Source organism: Equus przewalskii, chromosome 9 (assembly GCF_037783145.1).
Source record: "Equus przewalskii isolate Varuska chromosome 9, EquPr2, whole genome shotgun sequence".
Classification (NCBI taxonomy): domain Eukaryota; kingdom Metazoa; phylum Chordata; class Mammalia; order Perissodactyla; family Equidae; genus Equus; species Equus przewalskii.
Window position 1 is genome coordinate 79,560,617 of NC_091839.1, and position 22,500 is coordinate 79,583,116.

Genomic DNA, 22,500 nt, shown 5'->3' on the forward strand with positions numbered 1-22,500 from the left:
ACAGTAGGAGCAGGGAGAGCAGCTCAGGCCGGATGCTGCCTGTGAAGTGCTGTGCCAGGGCTTTGCGTGGCGTTTCAGTCTCCACAGCACGCAGACAGAGCCTGCTGCTACCTGCCTTATCTGCAGATGAGGACAGTGAGGCACAGAGGCGTTCAGTAACTCACCCAAGGTCACATGGCCGATGGGCGGGGGCGTCTAGATTAACCCAAGTCGTCTGCTCCAGAGGCTGAGTGTGCGTGTAGATACTGCTTTTTAATAATCTCAGGCTAACAGTTAAGCTCTTGCAGACATTTTATTGAATGTTTAGTGCCTTGGGAACTATGCCAAGGCTTGGGTACAGAAATAAGTAAGATTTGATCATGCATCTGAGGAGCTTATTGTCTACCCAGGAGGCGTATATAACCAGGAAGTTTCCTGTAGCGTGCTGTGTGTAGCGGGGCGGCAGCGGGGCTCAGAGTAGGGGCGCTCTTGCTCAGTCTTGGGGTTGGGGTTCGGATGTCTTAGTGCCTTTGATTTCATGTTTTACTGTCATGGCTGTGAGTACCTTCTGTACTGAGGTTTCCGAGTTTTTACCTCCAGTCTAGACCTGGCCCTGTCCTGGGCGGTGACTCTTGTCTGAGCCTCTGCTCTGGGCTTCCTCCCAGGGCCTCACAGGTTCCTTCAGCTCAGCACATCCACAGCAGAATCCTTACCCTCCTCCTCTCTGGTCTCTGCTGCAAACCTGCCCTCCCTCCCGTGTCCTGCCCCAGTAAATCGTACCTTAGGCCACAGACCTGGAGTCTTCCTCCGTCTCCCCTCTGCTCTTCCCCATGTCGGTCACAAAGCTCTGTCCACTCTGTCTCCTGAAGTGTCTCCCTCTGTCTCCATCTTTCCATGTTCATCCGCCCTGGCCCGCACTGCTGTCGTCTCTCACCAGCCCTGCCACACTCGGCCCTGAGTGTCCTGCCCGTTCTTCCAGTCCATTCTCCTGTTACAGAAGTGGCAGTGATAGATTTAAAAAGCAAGTACATCGTGTCATCTCTTGCTTCTCTTGCTCTTGGGATGAATATGAAACTCCCTAACGTGCCCTGGACCACGTGCTTTGAGCCCCCCGTGCATCTGCAGCCTCGTCTCGTGCCCTTTTCCGTTCACTCTCTCCACTCTGACCATGCGGGCCCTTATTCAGGCCTGAACAGTTCGTGCTCTGACCTCACATCGGAGCTGAGAGCACCTGCTGTCCCCCGCCAGCTCTTGTTCACTGTTGGACCCCCATCCCTAGGGCGGGGCCTAACACTTAGATTTCCAATTCATTGTCACAGAATTGACTGACTGAGGGTGGCGCTGAGCTGTAGAACAAGGCGGAGTGAGCCAGGTGTAGGAGCGGGATAGATCGTTTTAGCAGGAGGAACAGCAGAAGAGGCAAAAGGCCAATATTCTTTATAGAGAAAAGCTTTTATAAATCGGTAAGATATCTCAGAAGGAAAATGAACAAAGAATATGACAGTTAACATAGAATAAATGCAGGTAGTTAGTAATATTTGAAAAGTTCATTTTCATTAGTATTCAAGGAAAATCAGTTCATTCAATTTTGTTCTTTTTCATATCTCAGGTTGTCAAGATTTTTAGCAAAGTCCTTTGTTGACTAGATACAACAGCATATGATCCCAATCTGGATTAATATGCACGTTTTAGCAGCCTCAAAACGTGTGCCTATCAAAGCACAGAAAAAACTTAGTAATTATCGCTGTGGTAGGAGTGTGGGTGAATTTTTTTTCCTTGAGTATTTCTCATGTAGTCAGAAAATGATGTGCTGTCTTCTTTAAAAATCATACATTAAGATCGTTTATTTGAAATAAAAAGAAATCTATTTAAAATAAATATTGCTTTTTCATGATATGGAATCGATACTCCAAATTTCTCAACTTTGAATCCCCAAATTTCAAGCTGTGTTCGGTAAAATACACTTTTTTCTCTTGTTGTCTGTGATAGTGCAGTGGTTAAGATTAATAGGAGTCTGTGAGCATTGACTAACATGGCATTACTTGAATAGAGCATGTTATAATTGTGACGTGCTCGTTAGTCTTTCCAAACAGTCATGTGGGGAGTGAGTGGTGGTGTCTGCATTTCACAAGTAAGGGGAGCCAGCCCACCGTCACACAGCTCCCGTGAGGATCGGGTCTGAACATCCAAGTTCCTTACTTTCTAAGTACATTTTAGTACGTGTTGAAGTAGTGAAATTATTAAGTAGGCTACTGTTTAAACATTATTAATAGGGGATAGGTATTAGATTATGTCTTTTTAAATTGCAAAACATTTTTTCAACTGGAACTTTTTCATGAGCATGTAAACCATTGACTTATCTTTCCTTAAGCACTCATTCAGAAAATCAGCATCATTTAAATCTTCCTTCCACCTTTTGGGCACCATTATAAATATTTTTATCGACTGAAGCATAAAATATACTCCTTCTTACCGTTTTTTTTTTAATAGATAGTTGCTGGCCACCCTCAGAGTTGTTAATTAATTTCCATAAAAACACAGTATTTTTGTAGTTCTCATAATATAGATTCTTCAATTACTTTTGACGCAAGTTATTCACATGAACAACGTGCTTACAAGTCTTCAGAACTGATATTTGAGTCAGAGATAGGTGGAGACATATGTAATCAATATTATTTAACTGTGTGTTTGACTTAATGTAATGATGGTTTTGTACATCAGATACTTTCGCTTTTACTTAAGCATTTGCTAATATTTTATATAATTTGGGTGGTACAATATATAATCCTTTTCTTTGAAAAATACAAAGGCTTTTGTTGCCCGGCATACTGTTGATAAAATTTTCTTCATGTGGCTAGAATACAAAAATGCTGACACCGAGGACTGGCTCCTGAAGTCTAAGCTCTTGGGCCATGCACGGAACGTCCTCACGATCTGATGTCAGCCCGCCCCCCAGGGGACCCGTTTCGCGGGTTGGATCTGCCTGTGCTGTTGTCCTTGAGTGCATCTAACTCCCACTGCTGCTCCTTCGAACCCAAATGCACGTTGAAGGGAAGGTGGGCAGTTCAGAATTGGGATGTTGCTTTAACTGCACTAACATAATAGTTCTGCAATTAAAATAGAAAAATTCCGAAGTGTGTCTACTGTATGTCTTCACCTAGGATGTTAGAGTCCTGGGATTGGAGAATTGGATGGGGTATTAGAAACCATCTAGTCTCTTCTCCGCCCGAATGGATGGCTCCTTCTGCAGGGCCCTGACTGTTGGCTGAGTGGCCAGTCCTCCCCCCCCTTGTTGACACTCATCTTCTCTGCAGCCCACTGCTTTGCACGTCTTCGGGTTTGGGTGTGGTTTCATGGGATCCACTTCCATGTGACTTTACTGGGATCTTTCAGTTTCCTTTGTATTTATATATTTGAGAACAACTGTCATTCCTTTCTTCTGCTAAATATCCTGAGACTTTTCTCACACAGCTATTTTTATATCTCATACCATCCGACTTTCCTCTGGATAGCTGGATATCAGTGCCCTCTCTAAATGATAAGGTCAGGATATTCTACATGTTTCAATAGCAAAGAGGCTGTTACTACTTCCTTTGCTCTGGACACTCCTATCTAACCTGGGTTTCTGTGTTTTTTTCTTTTAAGTAATATAATTAAAACGCTCTGTTGCCTCAGTGTGACCTGTTGTGAAGAAAAGTGTTTTTCTTCACAGCTTTTAAAAACTAGGATGGAAATTTTCAGACAGAAACATAGCGAGGGTAGTATAATGAGCACCCATATATCTATCACCCACATTTAACAATTGTTAAGAGATAAAGCAATAATATGGCACTTTTTGTCTTAAAATACAGTTAATCCTACTATCCAAATCTATTCTGTACCTCAGAATAGATTGTCCACATTTGTTTGTTCCTGTGGCAAGATTCCAGATATTGAGGGAGTCATCTGAAACTTCCTCCAAACCTGGTTGTTACTGAGTTCAGATAGTGAAAGATACCTGTATTTAATTTAATTTATTTATTTCCTCCCCAGAGCTCCAGGACATGGTTGTATATCCTAGTTGTAAGTCCTTCTGTGTGAGCTGCCACCACAGCATGGCAGCTGATGACGCAGCCGGGCCCGGGGGGGGGGGGGGGGGGGCGCGGGGGTGTGTTCCACAACTGGGAAGCGAACCCAGGCCAGTGAAGCAGAGGGCGTGGAACTTGACCCACTAGGCCGTCAGGGCTGGCTCCAGATACCTGTGTTTTAAAGTAAATCAGAGACATGACATTTCTCCCTGAATATTTCCATATGCATGTCTAAAAAGCATGTTTGTGTACTTAACCACTCTCTTATTTCACCTGACAAAGTAACACTAATTGCCTAATCTCATCTGTCACTGAGATCCATACTCAGATTTCCCTCAAATGCCTCTTGCAGCTGTTTTTTTCATACCAGGATCTAATCAAGGACAGTAACACGCAAGTTTGTTGTTCATTTTGATAAAAATGTGAGCTTTACATTTATCAGCATTAAATTTTATTTTATTGATGTTGCCTCATTAGGCTAGCCCAGAAATCAGCAAACTTTTTCTCAAAGGACCAGATAGTAACTATTTGAGGCTGTGGGTCATTTGGTCTTTGTCACACCTGCTCTGCTGTGCCGCCTAGGTGAACACGCAAGCATGGCTATGTTCCAGTAAGGCTGTTTTTACAAATCAGGTGCCGGCCCATTGGCTGTAGCCTGCTGACCTCTGCCTAACCTATTATAATCTCGATTTTTTCCATCTCTTATTTGACCATTCTCAAGTTTTGCATCGATTCATTCAATAATACTATTTGGTTATGGTACTCAACTACCTGTGACTCCATCAGACGGTACCAGCTACCATTTAATGAACACGTGTTGTGTGCTTGACATAGCCCTGTGTGGTCCTTAGCAGCGCCCTGAGAGATGAGGCGATACTATCACCGATTTCCAGAAGAGAAAATGAAGACTTAGAGAGGGCTCAGGTGGCCTCCCAGTGCCACATGCCCGGATGTGAGTGTTGGGTCGGCACCCCTTTTGTAAGTGGGTGTGTACTGCTAAACAGACGTGAGAGGACACCCTCTTCTAAAAGGTGGAATGTTACCTGCTCTTGGGCACGTGTTGAGAGACTGTCAAGTCATCCTTTGGAATCAGGAACACAAAGTGTGTGTTTCCTCGTCTGCTGTAAAGCATGGGAGGTTAGTTCAGGTGGCGTCTTACTTTTAGAGATGAACGCGCCCAAGAGACCAGGTGGGTTCACGTGGTTAGCCGATGGGTCTGTGCCAGTCTCCCCAACTCCTGCAGGCTCTCAGAGCGTGGACCTTCCCTCGGCGTCCTCAGGTGCAATGTGAGTGTACTTAGAGGAGCTAGCGTCTGTCCTTCTGTGTTCTCAGTTTACTTAGTTGTACTCTTTTGGCTTTTAGTTATGTTAGAGTTGTTTTTGCTCTGTCTCTGTGACAGGGTTTGCCGTGCCCCTCAGTTGCAGCATCTTGCCTGGTGGAGATTCACAGTGTGGTCGTCTTGGGTGCAGTTTGTCTGAGAAGCCAGGAGGTGGCAGTGTTTCCCAGGTGCTGCTGGCCGGTTGCGGTTTCCCTGCCAGGAAGAGGGCCGAACCTGGTGTGTTCCGTGCATGGAAATCACTGAGCCAGGAGGACGCTCGGGCGTCTGTGATGCCCTTTCACAGACACTAAAGCACGGGGCTTCCTGGAGCGAGGACAGCTGCAGCTGTCAGCTTTCTTTTATTAGAAGGAGCTGTTTGTTGAACTAACACTAGGCATTCGCTTGAGAAACAGGACAAAACACCTGATTCGCCATGTCTTAATGTTAGGCCCTGGGCAGTGGGAAGACTACTGATGATTATATTTAAATCAAAATGGAATTAACTTTGTTTTTCTTCTAGTAAATGTAATATATATTTGTTATTTTTTTTAAAATCTAGACTCTACAAAACAATAGAAGAAAGAATTTTTTTAAAAAGTCACTCTGATACCAGCTCTCTGTATAGAATAATTGTTAACATTTTGGCAGGTCTAAGTATATAAGTACATATGCAGATGTGTAAACCACAATGAACTCTTATCAAACATAATTTTGTTCCCTTGTGGATCTTCGTGCACGTGCATGTGGTTTTGTAGTTTCTGAGTCTATGTTGTCTGTTGTATAGAACTGTGCTGTGCTGCTGTGTTTACCCACTCCCTTTTGGGTGGACATGCAGGTTTCTGTTATTAAGAGAATTGCAGTATATAGTCTCACTTCTACTTTGCTCAGTTGAATTATTTCTCAAGATGCAGTTTTAACTGTTGCCTGCAATTTGACATCTATGCATATTTTTAGTTATTTGAATACGTACTGCCAGATTATCTCCTGTGGGAAGTTCTTGTACCAAATTTAAGAGAGTGCTGGTTAACTCACACCTTCCCAGCACTGTTTGATACTTGCCCATACAGGTAGTGGTATCTCATTTTTCTAAGTTAGCATTTCCTCATTACTAGTAAACTTAAAATCTGTATATTTCTAAAGGCAAAGAACTTCTACATAAGTAATTCCAAGAAAAATAATAATGGAAATTTAAATATTGTTAGAATCAAGGGATAATGAAAACATTGTATATCCAACTTCAGACACACTTAAAACACTGGATTATAGTCGCCCTAAATGTTCATACAAGAAAAGAGGAAAACTTCAAAACTGAGGCATGAAACATCCAGCTTACTTACCAGTGTAAGAAATTAGAAAAAGAGTAGGTCTGCAGAAGGAAAGAGGGCTAAACGCAAGGCAAAAAATTTAATAGAGAGGATCAACTAACTGCTGATAGTTTGTTCTTTGGAGAAACGTAATAAAATAGAAAACCTTTCAGCCAGATTGATGAAGGGAAAAAAAGCAGAGATAAAGGATACTGTAAGGAAAAAGAAATATACCACAGTAGAGATTTTAAAAATTTGTAAGAAAGCCGTGAAAAATTGTATGCCAGTGAATTTTAAAATTTAGAAGAAATGGAAAATTTCCCAGGAAAATTTAATTTAGGAAAACTGAAATAGAAGATGTCTATTGTCTAAAAACTCTTAAATTGAATTAGTCTTTTAAAATCCAAGCAAACAAGCAAACAATTTTCAGATAAGATCTTCTAAAGTGTCTTCCAGAGAATTTAAAAAAAAAAAAAGGAAAAAAGAAACTGGTGTAACTTATCTCGTATTCTCGTATGTAAGTTTGATACTCAACCAGATAAGGACAGTCCAAGAAGCGAGGATCGTAGGCTAATTCTACTTATGAATATAGACAGGTCAGTCCTAAAGGAAGTGTTACCACACCAAATCCATCAGTGTTTTCTTTTAAAATCATGATGTAATTGGGTTCAGGGATATGATGTATATGTAACAAGTTTAGGAGAATGGTAACACACTGATTCGGAGGGCAGTTTCCTGCAGAGGGAGGCGACGAGGCTGTGAGCTGGGAGAAGCCAGAGGGCATCAGTTGTAGTGTAACTGTGATTTTTTTAAGCTGGGTGGCGGTACATAAAGGTGCATTGTATTATTCTTTTTGCCCTTCTATATGTCTTAAATATTTCATACCCTAGTGTAAGCAGGCTCAACAGCTTTGTGAGTTTAATTGTCACTTTCAAATACTGTTTTTTTTTATGGAGTTACTTAAACACATCCCCTTGGCACTATACAAACCAGTTTTTAAAAACTTATCTATAAGCCGACATGAAATATAATAAAGCATACCACATATGCATTTTCATGGATATTGTGTTAAGGGGCTCATAGGGAAGAAGATGACTCTGAGCTCTTTTGCATTTGTATGAAAATAAGTGGCTTCGGAAGCAAAGTTTCAGGCAGACTAACTTAAGTTTTTTCCATGCCTGGTATTAAGATAAATAGTTGGAATTCTAGATAGATGAGAAATTTGATGCAGACTGGAGATTGAGAGGTTGGACTTTCTAGCCTTCGCTCACCAAACAACTACTGAACATTTACTATGTGCCAGCTAAGGTGCTGGGCCGAGGGGATGCTCAGCCTTTCAGACGTGCTCTTTGACCTCAGGAGGGTCGGGATGTAGGAGGTGAAGTGGACCATCCGGATGTTTAACTGTAGGTACCGTAATAGTCGCAGTTTGGAATATTTCTTCCCTAGTGGGAATTACTTTCCCCCATCTTTCCTATGGCAGTTTGGTTATTTTTTATTTTAAGGAAGTTTTGTGTGTGTGTGTATTTTCAGGAATAACCTAAGCTTTTTGAACTACTTTTAGGGGTAATCAATTCCTTTTTAATGCTGAGAATAAAGTTTACTCAGGTGGACCTTTTCTACCCATTGGTAAATTATTTAGCTACACTTAAAATTAGAAGGGGATTGGGACCAGCCCCGTGGCCGAGTGGTTAAGTTTGTGTGCTCCACTTCGGTGGCCCGGGTTCGTGGGTTCGGACATGGCACCACTCATCAGGCTGTACTGAGGTGGCGTCCCACCTGGCAGAGCTAGAAGGACCCACAACTAACATATACAGCTATGTGCTGGCGGGCTTTGGGGAGAAGAGGAAAAAACAAGAAGATTGGCAACAGATGTTAGCACGGGGCCAATCTTTAAGAAAAAAAGCAATTAGAAGGGATGTGATAGGCTGTCAGACGCTCTGTAGAAATTGAGGTGGTCTCTCCCACTGGGCTGCCGCTGTCGTATTTCAGAGGGATGTGACGTGCTCGGCTCTCAGAGTGAATCTTTATTAGTATTTGGTACTACTCTCTTGTTTTTCAAGGTGGATAAACTGCAAATGGGTCTTTCCTTTTTTGATACCGCTTCAGAAACGTGCAGGCTTTCGAGTCGAATGCCTGTTTTTTTTAAGTACCGACTTCTTCATATTATATCCTTGATTTGAAACTTCCTACAGTAATAATGTTTTCTGAGATGCTTGCCAGGTTGCTTGTCTAAAATACGAAGACTTCCTAATTTATGATGAACTCTGCCCACGACCTCATTTTTAGAATTCAAGTTGCTGCAGTATAGAAACAGTCAGCAATTTTGAATTAATTTCAAGGCTTTTTTGCATTCACAAAGATTTGCTTTACTCTTTCTTTCTTGACTTACTCTCACCTCCTACATTGTCCTAAGTGAGTAGTTTAGTACTCAGAGTAGGAGATCTGAGTCCATTTGTTTTAGCCTGTTTGATGTAAAAAATCTGCGTGCAGCAGTGAATTTGACATGGTTTCCTCATATGTAGTTTCTCCTTAAGGAATGCTTTCTTGTAGCCTGTTCTCATGGGATGTCTATCAGGATTAGGTTTGGCTGCATATTACAAAACTCCAACATATGAGAGATTTAAGATAGAAATTGACTTTTCTCTCTAATTCCTGAAGTCTGGAATTAGGACATGCGGGGAAATAAGGAGCTACACGGTATCGGGACTCAGGCTGCTTCTGCCTTACTGTTCTAACCATCCTTACCTCATAGTCTCGTGATCCCAGATGGCTACTTGAATGCCAGCTCTCAAGTCCAAACTCCAGGCACCAAGAATGAAGAAGGGCAGAAAGGCAAAGGGGGTCTCTGCTGGCTTAGTTGCCGCTAGCCACACTTCCCAACGACACAAAACCGTTCCCTTTTATGTTTCATTGACCAGTGCAGAGTCACATGGCCTCTTGGCTGTACCTGTCACCAGGGAGCCTAAGAAGTATGTGTTTTATTTCTGCCACGGCATACCCAGCTAGACGCCTGGTTCTAGTCATTGTGAAGGAGGGTGGAATGACTGCTGGGGTAAGCAGCTAGCAGCCTCCTCCTCAAACTTATTTCACAATTTTTGTGGGAACATAGAAAACCTGGTGGTGTCCAGATGGCTCAGTATCTGGGTTAGAATCTAATCATGGGAGGTGATGCTAAGCAATCTCTGCTCTGCCTGTTGGTTTGAACTGACTTCATTCATAATCACTGTCATTTTTGTGTTATTTCCCAGGTACATGTGCACAGTATTTTTCATACACTTGTATAATCCCTTCAACACTTCTCTAGTAAGCACCATCTATTCCATGTCACAGATGGGGAAACCGAGGCACAGGTGGATCACACAACACACACTGGGCTAGCCTGCTGCTTGAGATCAGCACTGGGGCCTGCTTCTGTCCACCTCTGTTTCTGTCATGGCCACCCCATCCCACCCATACACAGAGATCATTGGAGGTTACTCAGACAGACACAGGGAGCAGAGAAGCGGAAAGATGCACAGATTTAGGGAATATAAGAGGGAGAACATAGGATGCCGCTGAGGTGCGCTCGGCACACAGGACGGAATGCTCTGATCCTGGAGAGGAGCTGGAGCCTCGGTCTCACTTGTTGTCTTGTTCAGTCAGACGCCAGAAGGCAGAAAAACAGGATCGGGTGTCCTCTGCTTGGACTCTTGGCATGGTCGTTGTGTTAGTCATGTAATAATTCGAGTCCCCGTGGAGAGTACTAGCCCTTCATGTTGTGGCCGTCAGGGATCTTGAAGACAGTTATAGTAGTAGTATTACGATTTTCTGATTTTCTCTTTTTGCCTTAGGTAAGCTGCGTTGCCATTACTTATTTTTTAAGGTGCGGAAACCCAGTCAAAGAGAGGATTTTTTAGCTGGACATGGGTCACATGCTTAGTGAAGGGCTCAATTTTGTTTGTTGGTTGATTCATAGAGATGCTCCTATCATAGTTTTGAAAACACGTATTTTGGAAGAGTGTGGTCTTGATAAAAATGGTGTCATGCCGTTTATTCAAGCTCCTCCCTCCACACATAGGCTGTGAGCCCCTTGAGGACAAGAGGCTTGGCCTCATTCATTTTTTCTCCAGTGTTCTCAGTGTATAGAAGGTGTTCAGTGAGGGAATAGTGGCTGAATGACTAGTAAATGAGAAAGTCAGTTAGCAAATGTTATAATTAATATTTCTGCTTCTTTACGCTTAAGTCAATTACTGTACCCAAAATAGAGGAAAAATGGGTTATGCTTTTTATAGCCCTGGCAAGTTGTGTGAGGGGGTAGGGTACCATTGCTGGTTGGACGTTGGGACCGCAGAGCCCGCCTTTGCAGGTGGTGTCTGGAACGGCCGTGGCTGTGAAAGGCCAGAAGCAGGAGACAAGTCTGGTGAGCTCCTGGCCTGGAAAAGCTACTGATTAATTTTAAGGAATGAAAGTTAGGTCCAGATTTTGAAGGATTTTGTATGACATGTTACCTTTTAAAAAATGATGTTTTTAGTGGGAAAAAGAAGGGACATGATTTGATTTGAGTAACATTAGAAAAATAAAATAGATTCATTTCTTGCATTTTAGTTTTCAGGATTATTTGTTGAAAATAAATTAACAAAACATTTGAGTTTCATGACCTGACTTTGTTTTGTTTTATTTCTCAGGATGTGATCTTCGTGGTGGGAAACCGAGTTTTCCAGCTACCCCAATGGATGCAGACAGTGATGTTGCATTGGACATTCTAATTACAAACGTAGTGTGTGTCTTTAGAACAAGATGCCATTTGAACTTAAGGAAGATCGCTTTGGAGGGGGCAAATGTAATTTATAAGCGTGATGTTGGAGTAAGTATCTGAATTCTGGTATGTGTGCTACAGAGCTCATTTTATAGTGCTCCAAATGATCACATAAACTGTGTTCATCCTGCAGGTAGTTTATGAGCCCCTGGTGGGGCGCTCAGTGTCCTGGAGTCGGTGGGGTCCTGCTGAAGGCCCTGCCTCAGGACAGTCGCTCTGGAGACACCTGTCTCCACGCCCTGCCGCAGGACACACCGGCCCCCAGACAGCCGCTGAGCCCTCAGGTTCTGTTAACGCAGGAGGGAACAGCTAGACTTTCATGTGTACTCATTCGAATATCATTACATTAGAGTGATGCCCATACATATACACACACACAGTAATTTTTGTAGTACGATGTCATACCCCTCTTTAATTGGCCAAGCTAGTTGGTATTCTTTAGTAACAAATTGCTGAAAATATTATGGTTCATATCCTAACCTGGACATTTTGAATTCTAGTTTTTGTTAAACTCTTAATATTTAAAATAAAAGCTAGTAAGTTACTTTTAACCTTAGTGTTTTGAGATTAACAATATAAATGACAACGGATGTTCATTTGGATTTTATAAACCAAAGAGTACTAAGATATATATCTTACTATAAGTTTATTGTGAAAATTAGGACTGTGTATGAAGACTCTGTTTAAGCTCTAACAATAGTTGCCAGTATACTGTGGGAAATTATCATTAGTTCTTAGTACTAGAAACTAAGTGAAGATGAATTAAGTTCAATTAAAAATTTCAGAGACTCACAATTAAAGATTTCAGGATGCCATTGTCATCAGTAATGCCATTGTCACTCTAAAAAAGGAATGAATGTGTCCAAAAAGAGGAAAGTGCCTGATGCTGCTTTGAAACTTCAGCATGCCCTACGGCGGTGAAGTCGTTTTTCTTAGGAAGGTTAACTGAAAAATCTGAGTTGATGGACAAGCTAGTGGTGGAAGACAGTTAAATGTACAATACGCTCAGTCCAGGGTTCCTCAGCCACTTGTGTATGAACTTTTATAATGTATTTTAGCTCACATTTTATTTTGGATCTTTGGTAAATTTTGTCTCCTCAGATTTAATAGCTTTCTAGTTTGATAATGTGGCATGTGACAGGAAGGGAGGAGCTCAAAATGTAACATGCTTCTTAAGGAGCAACATCTGATTCATTTATTTGTTACATTATTCAGCAAATATTTCATATTTCATGAAAGAAAAGTTGGAATGAAAATTTAAACTCACATGTTATCTTGGACCTTAATCCTTGACCTATTTATCCTCAGTCTGTAGGCAATTTCCTTCAAACCCGTAGCTTTAAATGTCTTTCATATCTAAGAAGTCTAAAATTACATCTCCAGCTCCAACATTTCTCCTACAGTCAAGATTTGCTTATCGAACTTGAATATGTAAGAGGCATCTCGACTGTGAGACACAGTATCAAGTAGGGATGGGCACCATGATGCAGAATAAAGCAGGTGAGAAGTTAGAGAGCCAGCGAGAGGGGTCTTTTGGTGGAATGGTCAGGGAAGGCCTCTCTGTGGAGGTGGCATCTGGTGGGAGACCTGGATGAAGTGAGAATATGGAAGGAAGAGTATTCCAGATGAAAGCAGCAGCGACTGCAGAGCTCCTGAGGCATGGAACAAGGTTGGCGTGCGTGAGGATCCGTGCAGGTGGCACATTCCAGTGATGTGACCCGAAGGGAGTGAAATTTGAAGTGTTGACGTACTTGTAATATCTTGCTTTCAAGTGTGTGGTGAGAGATTTATACAGACCTTGTACTTTTAATTGATTAAGTGTCCTTTTGGGTTAAATGCTCTTTGTGTTCAGCTGGTCCTTGATTTCAGAATGGTAATTTGGAGAGGAGTTCCCTCAATCCTGGGTAAGCCTGGAGTGGCATTTCAACATGCAGATGGCCACAGAGCAGAACCACGTGTGGAAATTAACACTTACCATGTAACGAGGATTGTTTTGTTTTGTTTTGCAGAAAGTATTAATGAAGCTTAGAAAACCTAGAATTACAGCTACAATTTGGTCCTCAGGAAAAATTATTTGCACTGGAGCAACAAGGTAGATGTTGCTTGGGTTTGTAACCTTTGTTTTTTAATTCTCTCCTCACGGGAAGGAGAGTGTCGTAGATTTAGCCGCGTGTACAGTTAGTTATGGCCCTCGGTGTAGACTGACCCGTGTGACCGGCGGTCTTCTCTCCTTAAACCGCAGTGAGGAAGAAGCGAAGTTCGGCGCCCGGCGGCTGGCGCGCAGCCTGCAGAAACTGGGCTTCCAGGTAACTTTCTGAAGAGCGTCCAAGCTGCAGACGTTCAAGCGTTTCTTTTTGTAAAGTTAAAACTTGTCGTTTAATAGACTAAAGAAAGCCCCACAGAAGCTCCTCTTATGATTGACCTTTTTCTAGGCTTTTTATACTATCTTTCAGTACAAAAATGTAGTAGTAAAACTTGCCCCCGTGGGTGTTTGTAGAGGGTCCTGGCTTTTCCCAGATCCCTTTCCCCGGAGACAGACTTGTTTCCTCACAAGGTAACTGTCTAGTCGACTCTTCAGCTTTGTCACTTCTCACCAAAAAAATCGTCCTTGTGATCATGTCGAGAGTGGTATGTCAGGCTGAGTAGAGCTGCAGCCCCATGGACATGCACACACTGGCTGGCAGGCTCTCACACTCGTAGAAAGGTCACCATCGCTGGCAGGTCAGTCTTACCAAATACAACTTCGTAGAAGCAGAAATTTGAGTAAAATGAGTACGTGTTGTAGACTTGCTGGGTCACTTGCGAGTGGTGAGTAAATGACAGAAAGAGAAGGTGGGCTGTGCGCTCTGCAGAGGTGGGCCTGGGCCCTTTCGGATTTGGATGGGAAATGATGGGGGCTGAGCTGCTCTCTCGTGACCCCGTCTCCTCTGAGGCAGAGGTGACAGAGGCACTGAGGTGCGGGGAGGGGCTGTCAGTGCTGGAGGAGAGCGGCCGTGTGGAGAGCCCTGGGTGCTGGTGGGCCACTCTGCACGGCTGTATGACTTTCTGCACCAGCTCTGTGCCGGCCCTGAGTTGGAGGATGGTTGGTTCATCCAGAATTGCGGTTTTACAGGAACATGTGAAAAGATAGCGGGATAAGACCATTCGAGATGTTGCTAGGAGTGGCTGAAGTTACTAATATTGAGAGGACATTATTTTCAGCCTTGGAGCTTCTTTTCTTAGTGTAATATTAGAAATGTCGAGAGAAATCCTAGTTGGTTATAAACATTTTTATCACTCTCTCCCCCAAGGGAACACAACATCCAACATCTAAGCTCACCGACCCGTCCTGGAGGCAGGTCTAACCCTCAGAGTTCAGGGCACACTCACTAGTTACTGAGTGTTAAGTGACAGCTTTTCCATTTTGACTTTTTAAGGAGGACTCTGCTTTAAATTTTTGTCCTCACTATTTTCTCTTTTATCCTAGTAGATTGAATATTCCATTTAAAGTATTAAAAAATTCAACTAAATCTAAGGTTCAAAAGACCCCAGAGGTACTGTTTTAATCCTGTGATTATCTCAGGCTTTATTTATTTTTTTAGTGAAGTTTTTGAGGTTTTTTTCCCCTTTAATTATAACATTACAGATTTACAGATAATTTAAAGTACTAAATCCATGCTTCTGATGTTTGCTTTATCTTATTTGCTCTCATTTAAGGATTGGAACTTAATTATTAAGATTGCCCTGATGAGCAGATTTTTTGTTTCAAAATAATTCATTGAGTTTTACTTCTCTCCTAAAGGTAATATTTACAGATTTTAAGGTTGTTAACGTTCTGGCGGTATGTAACATGCCGTTTGAAATCCGTTTGCCAGAATTCACAAAGAACAATAGACCTCATGCCAGGTAGGTCTTTGAAGAATCAAGATAACTAACCAAATTTGAAATTACTCATCAGGCTACAAATACATATATTAATTGTCTTTTTTTGTGTAGTTACGAACCTGAACTTCATCCTGCTGTGTGCTATCGGATAAAATCTCTAAGAGCTACGTTACAGATTTTTTCAACAGGAAGTATCACAGTCACAGGTATTCTATGATATTGAAACCACGCTTGTCAATCATGGATGGAATGAGATAAGAGCTGCCCCTACCAGAACAGAAATATTGTCTGATTGTCCCCTTCAGGAGAAGCAGTCTCCTGGCTTTTAACGCTGTGGATTAGTTTCACCTGCTTCTTCATCCTGTTTTTAAATCTTGCATATACTATTTGGTGTCTCTCTTCTCTCCCTCCTCATCATCTTAGTGAGAGTCCCCGTGTGGTTCCGTGGAGCTGTAGGTCATTGCTCATTGCTCTCTAGTATCCAGTGTGTGAACTTACTCTCCACAGGCAGTGGGGGAGTTTTCAGTGTGGAGCTGTTAAGAATGTTCTAGTCTATGTTTTCATAGTATGATTTTTTAAATTTATGATATCTTGTATTTAAAATACCCGAGAAACCCATTTTATGAACTTCGTAGAGGTTTTACGTAGGCAAAATACTCAAAGGTAATTGATAGCTGTTTGTTACATTTTATGTGTATTTTGTTACATCTTTTGAGTCTTTAAGTATTTGGAAGGGGTGGTTTCAAAATAGTGACATGGAAGTCACAGGGTAGCATTAGCATGCCGAATGATTTTTAAAGGTACTGTGGTTATAATTATTCAGAGACAGTACTTGGGAGTCAGGCCCAACCTTCAGCAAAACTGAGATAAGAGAAATTTCTTCAGTGTCCTTGAAGTTTTCTTTTTATTTCTTCAATCCTTAGAGGAGGATAAAGTATTAATTGACCCCTTTAGATGCTTGACAGATAAGCTTGAGTTTTGGCTCGTCTGTGGGTTTTTGCATCTGCCTTGGAGTCTTGTGAAGTATATTGCCGGGGCTGTGCCTGAATCTTAAAATGGAGTGGTGGGTACACGTCTGTTTCCGCTATCTGTTTCTACATTTTCGAGTCCAGACTTCTGAGAGGCCCCAAATTCTATTGATAAGTTTCTGCTCTGTTAAGTTTAGAGTAAAACAATGCATATGTAAAATCTTTATTTATTGTGTTAATCATTAAGCAACACAATAGCAAACAAGACAGTTGACCTGGTTAATAAGTATGCATTACATATTTACGTCTGGAATATACTATGGCATGTTAACACTTCGGTGAACACACACATGAGTGGTTCCCATGGGCAGAGCGCTGTCCTGTGTGGAGGGGTGAGGTGAGTCAGGAGTGGACGGGGGTGTGTCAGCGCCGTCGGAGTTCATGGCAGGTGCATATGTTCCTTTTCAGGATGTTTCAATGTTAGTGAAACCATTTTTATTCAAAGTAAATTTTATGGAAATATTTTTCATTGTCCTTTTTAATGTTTCTTTTTGGCTATTTAAAAGATCACAGTGTTAAAGTTATTCCTAGTGTTATCTGGACTAGCGAATAAGTAGCATCACCTTGTGCCTTCTCTTCTGTTGACTGGGAAGCAGTGAGGGTGAGAGGGCAGGTCTGTAACGAACGCGGGGACACCCAGTAGTAGCCCGCTGTGGGGCTGTGGACTGCAGACCACGTGGTGTGGACAGCCCTCTGCTTGCCCAGCACTCGGGGGCAGCTTTGTGTCCTCTCCTGGCTTCCTCGACACTCCTGTGAGCCTCACTCGAAGGCTAACCAAAAGCCAGACCAGGTGACCACAGGACAGTGGTCTCTGGTCCCACCTGTCACGCTTCCCTCGAGAAGCACGTCCCCACACTTTCCTCCTCCGTGGTGATGTGTGTGTGGTTTGTATGTTCACTCTTTCACTCTGGTCCCTGAAACAGAACGAGTAACCTCAGCTTCTGTTTCAGATTCTCTTGAATTGTCCGGAAGAAATGTTTATTGTCCTGGTTTTTATGGTGACTGTGGGTATATAATTACATAAGTGAAGGTTTTTTTAAAACAATTAACGTGATGTCCTGAACTGCTTGGATATCTTTAATTCTGGGAAATCAGCATTCCTCTGCTTTCCTTGGCCTCCTCTCACTGCCCCCCCCCCCCCCGCCCCGTGTGTTACAGGCCCAAACGTCAAGGCTGTGGCTACTGCTGTGGAACAGATTTACCCGTTCGTGTTTGAAAGCAGGAAAGAAATTTTGTAACTCGTCACTTAATTGGTTAGAATCCCTAACTGAGCACCTTTTAAAACCTGCTGCACATTGGACTCAAAACAGAAGGAGAACTGGACCAAGAGTAACTGAGGAAAGACTCTGAAGACCGCCATCGTTCACAGCTACAGTGTAAGCTCCGCCCGGTGGATCTTAGCTCAGACCTTGCTGTAATGTAAAAGGAAGTTTACAAGACGTGATGTTGCTGCTTTTACACGAGGACGTTCTATTTATTTTCGCAGGAATTCTCATGTCCCCATAGCAGAGCTGTCACAGTGTGCACTACCTTCGTTGTTTCGTTGTTGTCGTTATTTTTTCCCAGTTTGAGCTCATGTGTTTTATTTGTGAATAGCCTTTTACATTTTTGTATGCTGAATATGGGCACCAAAGAACCTGTAAAAGTTATCTTTTCAATTGAATGTGCACAAATAAAAGTTTGGAAAAGATCTCTCCTCATATCCATTCTGTAACTTTCATTCCTCATTTTCTATTTTAACAAGAATTGTATTCATAATTCTTTTTTTTTAATCTATGCAAGCTTAGACTTTTGCTAAAGTGCGTTGGCTTCTTTTTGAAGTGTATTTTGTACATAGATATATGCCACATGTGTATAGTATCTTTTAATGCTCTGTTACCAAATATCAAATAGAAGTTTTTTTCTCGCAGATTAGACATGAAAATGTGTATAGAAATTCTAGGGAACTGGAGTAGAACTTTATAGATTAAGCATAATGTTTTACGTTGCTAATTTAATATGATGGAAAATGTTAAATATCTTTTAAAAGTTACAAAATTGTAGTTTTAAAAGGAGAAACCTCTTACCTACGAGATGGATGTGAGGAAGAAGCTGTGCCGGGTTGTGCCTCGGATGCGCCTGTGTTGCTCTGGAAGGACTCAGCTCTGGTTGTAGGAAGGTCGTGATGTCAGGCTGGTGCTCAAGGCTCTAATATGCGCCTTGTCAGAAGCTGATGCATTGTGCTGTTTTACAAGAAGTGCCCACAAGCTGCCTCTGTGCCACAGGATAATTATAATAGAGTTCAACTTGAACTTGAAAGCCATTTTGCAAGATATGTCTTTCCCCTTGCTGTGTCTTATTTGATGGAGCTGTAGAGTGACTATTCGGTATATGGGATTGCTACTCCTAAGGTCATAAGAAACGTGCATTTGTGAAACAGCGCCTCTGGCCCACCCCCGAGCCCCGGAGTGGGAACGCAGGATCAGCCGCAGCTGTGCTCCGATGCGCATGTAGGAGGTTAGTGTCAGCGGCAGTGGTTTCACCGAGGAATAAAGCTGAGTGTAGAGTCGAGTTAGCTCTCAGTTAGGACTTAATGGAGACAGTGTTCCAACACAATCTTCCACTAATACCTGAATTCCCAAAAAGTTTGGAAACCTGTTGGAAAATTGCAACATCTTAACCTCCGTGTTCCAGCACTATTTCTGTTTTCCTTACCGTATTATAAAATCTTGAAACCTAGCCTAAGCACTGCACTGAACAGTACCTAATATTTTATGTTTGTTTTTATCTTCTTCTCGATGCCTTCCCCTCCCCCGCCTCTCACTCCCTCCTAAGTGAGGGGCAAAGGCGAACTTATATTTTCTTTCTTGTGAAAGACTTAATTGTGATTTTCAGACTTCTGTTCTTTTTTTACATTTGTGTTTATTAGCTTCATTTCAAGATCCAGTAGGATAGGTAGCCACATTAGATATAGAGAATAAAATTCAGTGAAGTAGTTATAGGTACTAGGCAGACTGTTTTAAAAATTTGAGATTTTCCACTTAGTTTTAATTAACAGTAATAAGTGACCTCCTGTCTTGCAATGTTCACAAAGAAGAAATATAGAAAGGGGGCAGAAACATGATGATATGGCCGAGGTGCAGATCCAGATCTCGTACCAGGTAGATCAGGAGCTCAGCAAAATGCTTCCTCAGAACCGAGGAAGAAAGACAATCTGGTCTGGGTTCAGGGCTGCAGTGTGAGCATTGCGTGCAAAGGGTCGTTGGTGACCCCAAAACTTAAACCTGAGGAGAGAGGAGCATGTCGGGTGTTTTCTGCTGGCTTTTCACAAGTGCTGTAAATTTTTTATAAATAAAACTGTGAATATATACATACAAATTATAAGTATTTCCATTTTTTGTTTTTGAACTCAAAAAGCTCTGATTGGGAGTGTTTTGGGTTAAAATTAGTGTGAAGACAATTGTTTAGTTTTAGACTGAGGATAAAAGAAATATGAGTGTTGAAGACACTGAAATCATTACTGATAAACCTACTAGGTTTATAATCAATTTCCTGCCCATTTACAATGAATGACTAAGCCAAAAACTAGCTAAAGTGTATATAGTGTTTGAACTTCGAAGGAAATGTAACAATCTTCTTAAATACCTTACAATCTGTGATGCTTGGGAAAGAAAAAAATGCATATTGATTATCTGTCTTGATTTTTGTTTTTGAATCTCAGCATATAATTCTACCGACGATTTGTAATAAACTTCTAATCCTCTACAGAACACACTTTCTTTTCTCCTTCTAAAACCAACAAATGAACAGAAAACAATTCGTGCTCAGACTTGCTGAGGAAATGCACTGCGGCAGAACTACGATCTCAGATCTCCTCTCCTCGTAACTGCCCCACCGATTTCAGTCTAGACGGCACATTTCAGAGGCAAGACTGGTAGTCATTCTCCTGAGTCTCTGATGATAGTTTCACTGTTGCCTGCATAGACTGTAGTCTCATTACTCTGTCATAAGGAAATGTAGTGGGGCAGGCAGCCTTATATCAAACTGGGGCAGTTTGTTACTGGCTAATAGGAAAATTCCAAGCTAAAAAAGAAAGGATTTTTGACTCTTAGGATTCTCTTTTCTTCAGGTTAATCATATTTTTGTATCCTTTTTCAAGTTAAATTGTTCATAGTTTTAAGTTTGTGTGTCTTCCATAGCTTATAATGTTAGTGATCCGATGGGTTACTACTTAAGTGGTTTGAGATTCTTTATTGTAGATTTTTCGGTCATACCCAAATTCTATTGGTAAAATGCCTCAACAAGTCTGAAAATTCAGCTGGAGAAAGACGGAAGAGAGCAATGCCTTGAAAACCCGTGTCGGGTACAGCGGCCACCTCTGTTCCGTCATAGAGAACAACCCCGGGAGGGAGCTGTCCTGGTGACTGAATGTCATCTGTCACGTCTGCAGCTACCTAAAGTCAGCACCATGATGGCCTATGTGCCACACCTGAGGTGGAGACAGTCCTGAGGAGGCAAGGGCTGCAGGAGACTGGGTCGCTGTTGAGTTATTGTGAAAGCCTTGCAAAGAGAATTTTAGAAGCTTCATTTAACAGCTTAAACCTAATTGCTTAGAGATCTGTAAATAACTTAATGGCCTGCTCCTCTTTTAATGGTTTACTAACAGCTATTTCTAAATAAATATGGTCCCAGGATTTTGAAATTGCCTTTTCTATTCATATTTTTAAAAATGGATGGGGAAATACTTATTTCTCTCTGCTGTTTGCAGAATTGTTTCTTTTAATATTTTATAATACTAATATGAAATTCATAAAAGGATATTTTGCATTACATTGTAGTTCATAATTCATAAAATAAGCTGTGTCATCTTCATACTCGTTGAACTGTAATGAGGAGTTCACCTAGGATCCTCACCAGGAGCCTATCCTAACCTAGAAGGTGTGCGATTGTCCACACTGCCTCCTGATGCTTTTCTACACAAGACCTCGTGCAAGGAGCGTCTTAGTGGGCGAAAGCCGGGACGCTCGTGTTTGGAACACTCCTGTGTCTGAGTCATGAAGCTGCAGCTGGCCTCTGTCCACACAGACCTCAAGTAAAAGTTGATCGCATCGCTAGTTCATAGTCTTTCACAAGCTGCTCTGTGAAAAAGGCTGGAAATACTGCACCAGCCGGTATTTTTTTGGCCTGCTATCCTGCTCAGAGTAAGAAAGAGGTTACTTGGGACCCTGTACCTCGTCTACCTTTTGTGGTTCCTTTTAGGGGTGGGTGGAGATTAAAGATCGTCTTTGTAATTTCAGGGTGTTTCTTTAAAACTGGCTCCATTCCACTGAAGAGAGAGCACAGGCGCGGTCTGAGACACCCTTCCGCTCTGCTCTCAGCCTCCATCAACTCCGTGAGGTCCTCAGGGCGTTAGGTCTCTGGAGAAAGCTGCCCGGCTTGTCCCCTCTCACACAGCCTTTTACACTCCGAGAGCTGCTCCTGGGGTTTTCTCTCCTGAAGCTGTTTGGGCACTAATTCCTCTTGGTGATGACTCATAAAACAAATGTTGTTTTTCACATAGTTCCTGAAAGAGAAAGAAGCGCTAGAAAATATCATTCTTAGTTTACAGAACTTGAAAGAAATGTGCAGACTATTATTTTTTAAATTACCCTGTGGGGTAATGTTTTAGCTACGCAAAAAAGACATTTACTGCCAAGCCTTGGTTCCTCGTGAAATTCAGGATACGCCAGCACTTTGTCAGTGTCATGAGGGTCAGCTGGGGGTCTCCCCAGAACACGGCCGCGGCATTCCTGTCTGCAGGGAACAGGTCCAAGGACAGTAGGATGTGAACCTAATGGCGATAACATCCCAGATCCTACTTCACTTTTTTCATTTCTTGAACTCTGCCAATATGCTATATTTATGTCTACGTTGTCTGCCTTCTGCATTATTCCCTTGCTCCTGCATTAGCAAATTCTTTTCTACAGGATTCTTCTTGTCAACATAAAAATATGTTCTAGTATCTTACGTTTACTTAAAAACAAGAGGAGGCCGTCTTTGAACCTCCCTCCCTTTCAAATATCTTTTCCTATAATTTAACCAGTTAGTCAGTGGCTGCAGCATGCCTGCTACTGTGGATAAAGACTCCTGCTTTCAAGGACGTTACCTTGTCCTAGAGGAGACC

The 22,500-nt window shown here is 42.0% G+C and overlaps 2 protein-coding genes across 13 annotated transcripts in view; one reads left to right on the forward strand and one right to left on the reverse strand.

Annotated features, from left to right (window-relative positions):
• Positions 1-18,048, forward strand: part of TBPL1 (TATA-box binding protein like 1) — a 31,283-nt gene extending 13,235 nt beyond the window's left edge. For 6 of the 11 annotated variants that reach the window (XM_070557250.1, XM_070557247.1, XM_070557252.1 and 3 more), the window contains 6 exons: positions 11,336-11,514; positions 13,476-13,558; positions 13,709-13,772; positions 15,248-15,351; positions 15,442-15,536; positions 17,517-18,048. In XM_070557250.1, the coding sequence (XP_070413351.1) occupies positions 11,380-11,514; positions 13,476-13,558; positions 13,709-13,772; positions 15,248-15,351; positions 15,442-15,536; positions 17,517-17,596 (561 nt within the window). In that variant the 5' untranslated portion in view covers positions 11,336-11,379 and the 3' untranslated portion in view covers positions 17,597-18,048. Of the gene's footprint in view, positions 1-11,335; positions 11,515-13,475; positions 13,559-13,613; positions 13,773-15,247; positions 15,352-15,441; positions 15,537-17,516 lie in introns of all 11 variants that reach the window. The other 5 variants (XM_008535971.2, XM_070557253.1, XM_070557248.1 and 2 more) reach the window with 1 other exon arrangement.
• Positions 16,506-22,500, reverse strand: part of SLC2A12 (solute carrier family 2 member 12) — a 61,771-nt gene continuing 55,776 nt past the window's right edge. The window contains exon 5 of one of the 2 annotated variants that reach the window (XM_008535967.2): positions 16,506-21,900. In XM_008535967.2, coding sequence (XP_008534189.1) covers positions 21,747-21,900 — 154 coding nt within the window. In that variant the 3' untranslated portion in view covers positions 16,506-21,746. The remainder of the gene's footprint in view (positions 21,901-22,500) is intronic. The other variant, XR_011522157.1, reaches the window with a different exon arrangement.